This window comes from Hibiscus syriacus, unplaced genomic scaffold (assembly GCF_006381635.1).
Source record: "Hibiscus syriacus cultivar Baekdansim isolate YM2019G1 unplaced genomic scaffold, ASM638163v2 tig00110937_pilon, whole genome shotgun sequence".
Lineage (NCBI taxonomy): Eukaryota > Viridiplantae > Streptophyta > Magnoliopsida > Malvales > Malvaceae > Hibiscus > Hibiscus syriacus.
Genome location: NW_024062922.1, coordinates 12,931 through 20,046, shown reverse-complemented (window position 1 = coordinate 20,046; position 7,116 = coordinate 12,931). Strand labels below are relative to the sequence as shown.

The 7,116-nt window shown below is 35.0% G+C and overlaps 1 protein-coding gene across 1 annotated transcript; it reads right to left on the bottom strand.

Annotated features, from left to right (window-relative positions):
• Nucleotides 1-2,724: 2,724 nt before the first annotated feature.
• Nucleotides 2,725-4,578, bottom strand: LOC120147338 (pentatricopeptide repeat-containing protein At2g33760-like). Its single transcript, XM_039160735.1, is given in 2 exon segments — nucleotides 2,725-4,527; nucleotides 4,530-4,578. Coding segments are annotated over 2 exon segments (1,761 nt in total). The 5' UTR covers nucleotides 4,564-4,578; the 3' UTR covers nucleotides 2,725-2,800.
• Between the last annotated feature and the right edge of the window lie 2,538 nt (nucleotides 4,579-7,116).

Below are 7,116 nucleotides of genomic sequence, written 5' to 3'. Positions count from 1 at the left end.
TTGTATTTTTGTAGTAAGTAACCTAGTAAAGTAGTCCAACTTTTAGTTGACACAATTTTTGTTTCCTGACTATGATTAATTATTTCCAACTTTTTTTTTTAAATTCTTTTGAATCTCTTGGATTTGCTTTAAACCTAAGCTACTTGGAGACTCTAGTACGAGTATCAGACTCAGTATGTTCAATTTTTGTCCAATATTTCCATGCACTTGGACCTATGTCCGGATATGAACCAGTCACGGTTGCCGGGCATAGGTACTTCAAGAACACTGAAGAACCTAAGTAACATAGCTTGGAACTGCGGTTGTTGAATTAGTGGTTGCAGAGATTGTCTAGTGGCCAGTGGGGATGGAATGTTAACGTTTTTTGCAGTAGCATTTAGTAGCACAAGTCTTTACTGTTTCAACTAAGTAGGGCCTTTGGCCTAATTAGTTCTATCTAAAGGCACAAGCTGCTGAAAAAGGCCTATGTTGTCAAGCCCGAGCATAAAAAACAGACCGATATTCGATGTTCAACACATGCTGCGACAGACATATCACATAAAGTACATGGATACCACTTCTGCACCATATAGAAGTGGTCTGAACTCTGAACTATTATTGTGGGCCCATAAAGTCTTTTATTTCGTTAATCATGTCTCAAACTTCTTATTGGCCGTCACTTGTTGCTTGCTCTTGAGACATCTTTAGATATATATTAAAGTTTATGCTATAAACATTATCTGAATCTACAGTTCTCTGTGTAAAGCTTGGATAAGCTCTCAATAGAGATTCTCTTGATTAGGCAAATGGGGAAGGGGAAACTGTTGAAGCTGACTCGTTATAAAAAAATTGAAATAGATTAAAATCGAGAGTTTATCGTTTAATTAAACTTATAAATTTATGAGTTCATGTTCTACATTTTATATAGTTCAATCCTTGTTTCAGGTATCCCTGGAAAGATCCAACTTTTATGGGAAATTCGTATAGCTTTTATTGATTTATTTATGAACTAATTTATCAACTCATTTATAAGTTTGTTTATTTGATTCTCATTTTTCTTTTATTTTTTATATTTTAAACATCAATGAAGATGGGGAATAAAATGAACACAAGATAAACTTTAGAGTTCAAAATGTGAAACCTAAAGAATTAAGACTAGTGGTGTAATTTAACCAGTTTCTTGACTTGCAAATAAAAGGGTAGAAAATAGTGTTGGTTGTCAAACATTAAATGAATATGTTTATGAATGTTAAAAAAACATGTTCGCAAACAATAAATGAACAAATACAAACACTTTTAAAATTTAGTAATCGAATACGAATCGAACATGAACACCTTAAAAAATAAGCAAACGAATACAAACATAACTATGTTTGTTCAAACTCGGCTCATTTACACCCTTGGATTTCCTCCGCTCACATTGATCGTGATATAAGTGCCTCTCCTCCGTCTCATTTGCAAAAGGCAAAAATACTTGACTTTGTTGCCATGTTTTTCCCATGCAAATTGGTAACATGGTGACTGGTGTGTGCTTTCTTTGGCCGACGGAAAGGACACTACTGAAGAGTTGCTCCATGCATCAGCTCATGGTATAACTAGAGATTACTGGAAACTAGATAAAGGTTTTGAAAGAGGAAACCCAGATTCAAAATTGGAAGAGATCTTTCCAATCATTAAGACAAGGACCAAGGTTGATATTGTGTGGTAAAATAACAAAATTGGAAGAATATGACATTCTCCTTGAGGAATAGGTGGTGGAAACTTGCCACCACTGTACTGAACAAGATAGGACTGAGTTGCATATACTTGAAACAGCAAACACAAAAATGAAGCCAATGAGGTCGAGGAAAACAAAGGTAGAATGTTGCTTAAACCAGGGGAGATTTCCGGCAGATGTAGGCAGTTCGATATGGCCAATGATTGCTGGGATCACCACTTTCTTGATGACAGTAAGGTGTTGGCTGTGTCTCCGGTTCGAAACATGACTTAATGAATGTTAAACATACCATTTGAGTTGCTCAAAACAGTCCTGACAACCATTTTAGTTTTCCCACTTTTAGGTCAAAAGAAGTTGGCTGAAGATGGTTTAGCAAGAATGGAGTATTCTAGAGAAAAACCTTATTTCAATGAAGCCGTATATGATAAGCAGTTAGGAAGAGTCAAGGTGAAGACAAATTCCGCGAGCTACAACGAGAATGCTTTCCTTGTAACCTGCCAGTCTACGCTTTATATACTCCGGAAGCTGCCCAAGGTAAATTTTCACATTTTATAACACTGTTTCCACCTCCATTTGCATTTGTTGCATTAATGGAGTTAATATTGATGCCATCTGTTGATTGAATGCTGCTGGATCAGCATTGAGGCCCTTGTCAAGGAGCACTTTAGCAGATATGCTGAAATTATTATCTTGGCTTGTAACGCATACATGGAATAAATGCCAGTAGGATTTGCTCTTGAATACAGCAGAAATAGGCTTAATGTAAACATTAAAGGAATATCTATCGGGTTCAAAATCATGCTCGTCACGCTTTTCCAAAAGCTCCTGGATGCGTTTTCAAAACAGGGAATCGATTGCAGCCAATTCCAGGATAACGTGTATGTACAACTGTCGTGGTAGTAGGTAAGCACAAATGCACATTACATTACCAAAAGTTGCTATAATGTGAATAGCTGTGTGATAGTCAGTCTCTTGAATTCGAGAACGAAAATGGAATAAAGATCCCTGTAAAGGGGAAGCTTTGTATCCTGTGCTGTTCATCTTGGCTACTCGGAGAAAAAAATGAGACCTTCAATATGCTTACATAAACAGCAGCTAAATTCATCACCAATAGTCTCCACAAGTACATGAGCCATCTTTAAAATGATGAAACCGAAGTCTATCACGAACGTTAATCTCCCTATTAGCAATAACCGAAATATGTTTGACGGCCGTATGACAATCCTCACACATTCGAAGGTTCTTGACAATCTTGATAGGCACACCAGGGCCAGTTTTTAGTAAGCCAAATGCTATTGCGAGTTTCTCACTATGGTACCTAAGGGCATGTTCCCTCTCCTCTTCTTCCACTTCATGCATTACAGACTCGGATGCTGGTATATAGCCGGCTTCTCTGCACCTACTCATCAACTCATCCAAATAAAAATAAATTTGATTCGTCTCAGGATGAGATTTGTCGCCCATGCTAAACAAATAAACCTTCTGATCAACATCTATTGTGCTATAGCCTACTTCCTTCTTCAAGCGATTTCTTATCATTATGTTTCGGACCTTTTCCACTCGATCCATCCTACCTGCCAATGCATATATATTCGAGAGCATTACATAATGTCCTGGGTTTTCGGGCTCCAGACTCAAAAGATGCTCCGCTACTTCTACTCCAAGATCGAAATTCTTATGCATCTTGCAAGACCCCAGCATTGCAGTCCAAACTGCAGCAGCTGGCTCTTTAGGTATGTCTTTGATAAACTGATACGCTTCGTTCAAGTGTCCAGCACGCCCAAGCATATCCACCATACAAACCTGATGCTCCACCGATGGCTCCAATCCATATTCCTGCTTCATGCTGGCAAATATCCGGCGCCCTTCATTAACTAGCCCTGCATGAGCACAAGCCGATAAGATCGCGACAAACGTTACATTATTGGGTTGTAGACCATGGAGCCTCATTTCATTAAAGAGCTCAAGTGCTCGGCTACCATGACCATGCATTCCATACCCTGAAATTATAGCAGTCCAAGCAACAATATTCTTTTCCTCCATCGAATCAAAAACTTCTCGTGCTTTGATCACATTTCCACACCTCGAATACATATTAATCAACGCAGTACCAAGCACCACATTCATATCGAAACAGTTCCTAGCAATATACTCATGCACCCAACAGCCTAAACCAGTTGCACCCACCTGAGCACAAGCAGATAACAAACTAACAAACGTTGTAGAATCCGGCTTAACTCCCGAATCTCGCATCAAATGAAACAATTCAATTGCTTCTTTCCCAAACCCATTCTGCTCGTATCCCGAAATCATCGAATTCCAAGCCACTATTGTTCTTTGAGGCATTTTATCGAAAATTTTACGGGCAGTCCTTACATGACCAGTTTTAGCATAAAAACTCACAAGAGCAGCTTGAACATATGTATCCAAACCGTATCCACAAATCAAAACATGACAATGAATGGTTTTACCGATACTGAAAGTCATTAAATCGGCAGAAGATTTAATCACGGCGGAGAATGTGTAATTTGAGGATGAAATATTGGCTAATAACATCCGGCGATAGTAGAGAAGGGATTCTCGAGGAAAATTGAATTTAGAGGTCAAGGTGATTAGAGAATGGAAGAGAAAGGTGTCTGGTTTGGAGATGGAAAAGAAGAGGTGACGCGTGTAGCTAAGGGGTGAAGTAGCGGCATAAGCAAAAGAGAGGAGTTTGGTGATGAGAGATCGGCTATGACCGGAGCCCGTGACGATGATTCGAGCGTGGACTTGTTGAAGAGGTTTGAGACGTGGGCCTGCTTGGATGATTGCGTGGTAGATTGGTGAATGCGTGAGGGTGGCATTTGAAGACGATGTTTGGCTTCCATGGAAACTTGGCATGAGGGAGAGGGAAAATTTTGAGCTTTGAATCAAATCTACAGTTAAATGATTTTGATTGAAAGCAGCCGAAATGTATCGTTTTGCCAGTGACTCGCTAAAAATGAGGAAAAGAAAAAGAAAAAGAACAAACAAACAAAGAGAAGGAAGGAAGAAGCTTTGCGGCGGAGGAGAGAAAAATGCAGAAATTTTAGAGGGAAACAAAATGAAAAGGGAACCTTTTAGCTACGGGTGTAAAATGTAATTAAAAAGAGTGTTCAACGAATGTTAGTAAATCGGTTTTATAATATGTCCACGAATGATAAATAAAAATATTTTCAAATATTAAATAAATGAATATAAATACATGTAAAAATAAATAAATGAATACGAATATAATATTAAAAATTTAAACGAATATAAACATAATTTATTTGTTTAAACTCGGTTTATTTACACTATTGATTTTATCTTAATATATATTTTTAGAACAATTGATTGATATAAGGCTAAAAAAAAGGTAAAAATGATTGTAATCGTAAAATTTATCAAAAGCATAATTTTTTAAAGTAAACCGAATAACATTTTAGGTTAAAACTGAAAATATTATATTTTCTACAATAATTTATGTAAATCAGATAACTAATTGTAACCGAAAAAGTTATTGTCAATATATTCTCGATTGTAACTATAATTATTACTAATTGTATAACTTTTTTAGATTAAACATGTAACCTTTTAAGTTACAATTCATCACAATGTATTCATATTTTCCTTTAGTAAACACCTTCAACGTGCATACAAATCTATTTTTCCTATTTTATATTGTAATGGTTCTATGAATTGCAAACCTTAGTCTTGTAACACAAAGATCTTACAGTTCTGCATATATTTCGACCTATTAAAAAGTAACCCAAAGCTGTTGCAGCATTGTTGACCGGTGAAATAGACAACAAACGTAAATGTCAATTTGAATGGTGATTCTGATCGTAATGATTTGGTTTTTCGAAGAAGAAATTTGTACGTACCCTTATTCTCTGTTGCATGACTATTTATAATATCTTGGATAAGTGTCATTCATAAGTTGTCGTGATATTAATACTGATTGAACATCCTAGAAAGTGATGATTTAGACTAATTTGTTATTAAAAGAGAATGTGATATCAACATATGATCGTACGTTGAATGTGTTTTGAGAGTAACATGTGATCAACTCGTGGTCACTTTTAATTGTTTGCGGGATACACTTCGTACTTTGGAGGTTCGTAGTAGTCCTATGTTCGCATACTTAAAGGTTTACACAAATCATTTTTGCGTACCTGAAAGTTCACTTAAATCGCATAAATCATATGGTCACATACTTAGAAATTCACACAAGTCGTATATTCGTATACCTAGAGATCGGTGAAATTAAAGGTTCACATATAATCTTGGAATTTTGATTTAACTTACATGAAATTATGATCTTCGACGGACAAAAATGAAATCGATCGAGCTCTAGATGTAGTAGTTATCATAGTACTGTATGACTCTATATCAAATGGCGCTCATTTACTCTTAAAAATATTTTTTAAGTAAATAAATTGGAAAACAGTAAATTTACTTATTTTTAATATACTATTAAATTTTAAAAAAATATCCTTACTTTTTTCTTGAATAAACTGTCGCCCAACTATTCGTAAATTTATATTTTGTTGATTCAACTATTTTTTTCAAAATTATATTTAATATTATGTTTTAGTTTCGTTTTATTAATATGACGTTAAAAAATTTAATGGTGATGTTGATGTGGTATTTTTTTAATTATTTTTTCAATAATGGTATGACATTATATCTTATGGTGACACGTCATGATCATAATTAATTTTTTAATGTCAAGTGACTAAAATAAAACTAAAATATAATGTTATGTGTGATTTAAAAAATAGCTAGGTGAACAAAACATAACTACAAGAATAGTTTGGTGACTAAATATATAATGTATCTTATTTTTTTAATTATCCCCATATTAAATGGTTAATCGAGATGAATGGAAAGAGTATGTGGAATCAATCTTAAAATTTTAAATTTTTATATAATTAAAATAATTTTTTATATATTTTTATTAATAATATATTTTTCATTCCTAATATTTTATAAAGTCGCCTTCAACTTGAAATCATATCTCAATCACTAATAACTCATTTTTCTTCACCAATAACAGAATACATTACTTCGATACGTATCGATTATGCCAACTGATACATGAATTGCACGTAATATGCACCTCATGCGAACAGCATGAACAGAAATAGATTAAATTGATTTTTTTTCAATTTCATCACAAACTTTATGCCTTCTGTTTTCACGCAAAAACTGTACTATATAAACCTTTTTTTATCAATCAAACTAAAACTACATAAGCTTAAATTGGTCCCCAATGATGGCAGCAAATTGGGTTCTCTCGACCTTACTCTTGTCACTATGTATAGCAACTTCCTACGGTAAGAGGACCGGTGTCTCCGCCATGGATGACAGAGTCGAAAAAGATGTGTTTCAGCCGAGCAGCGGTTCCATGTACGAAC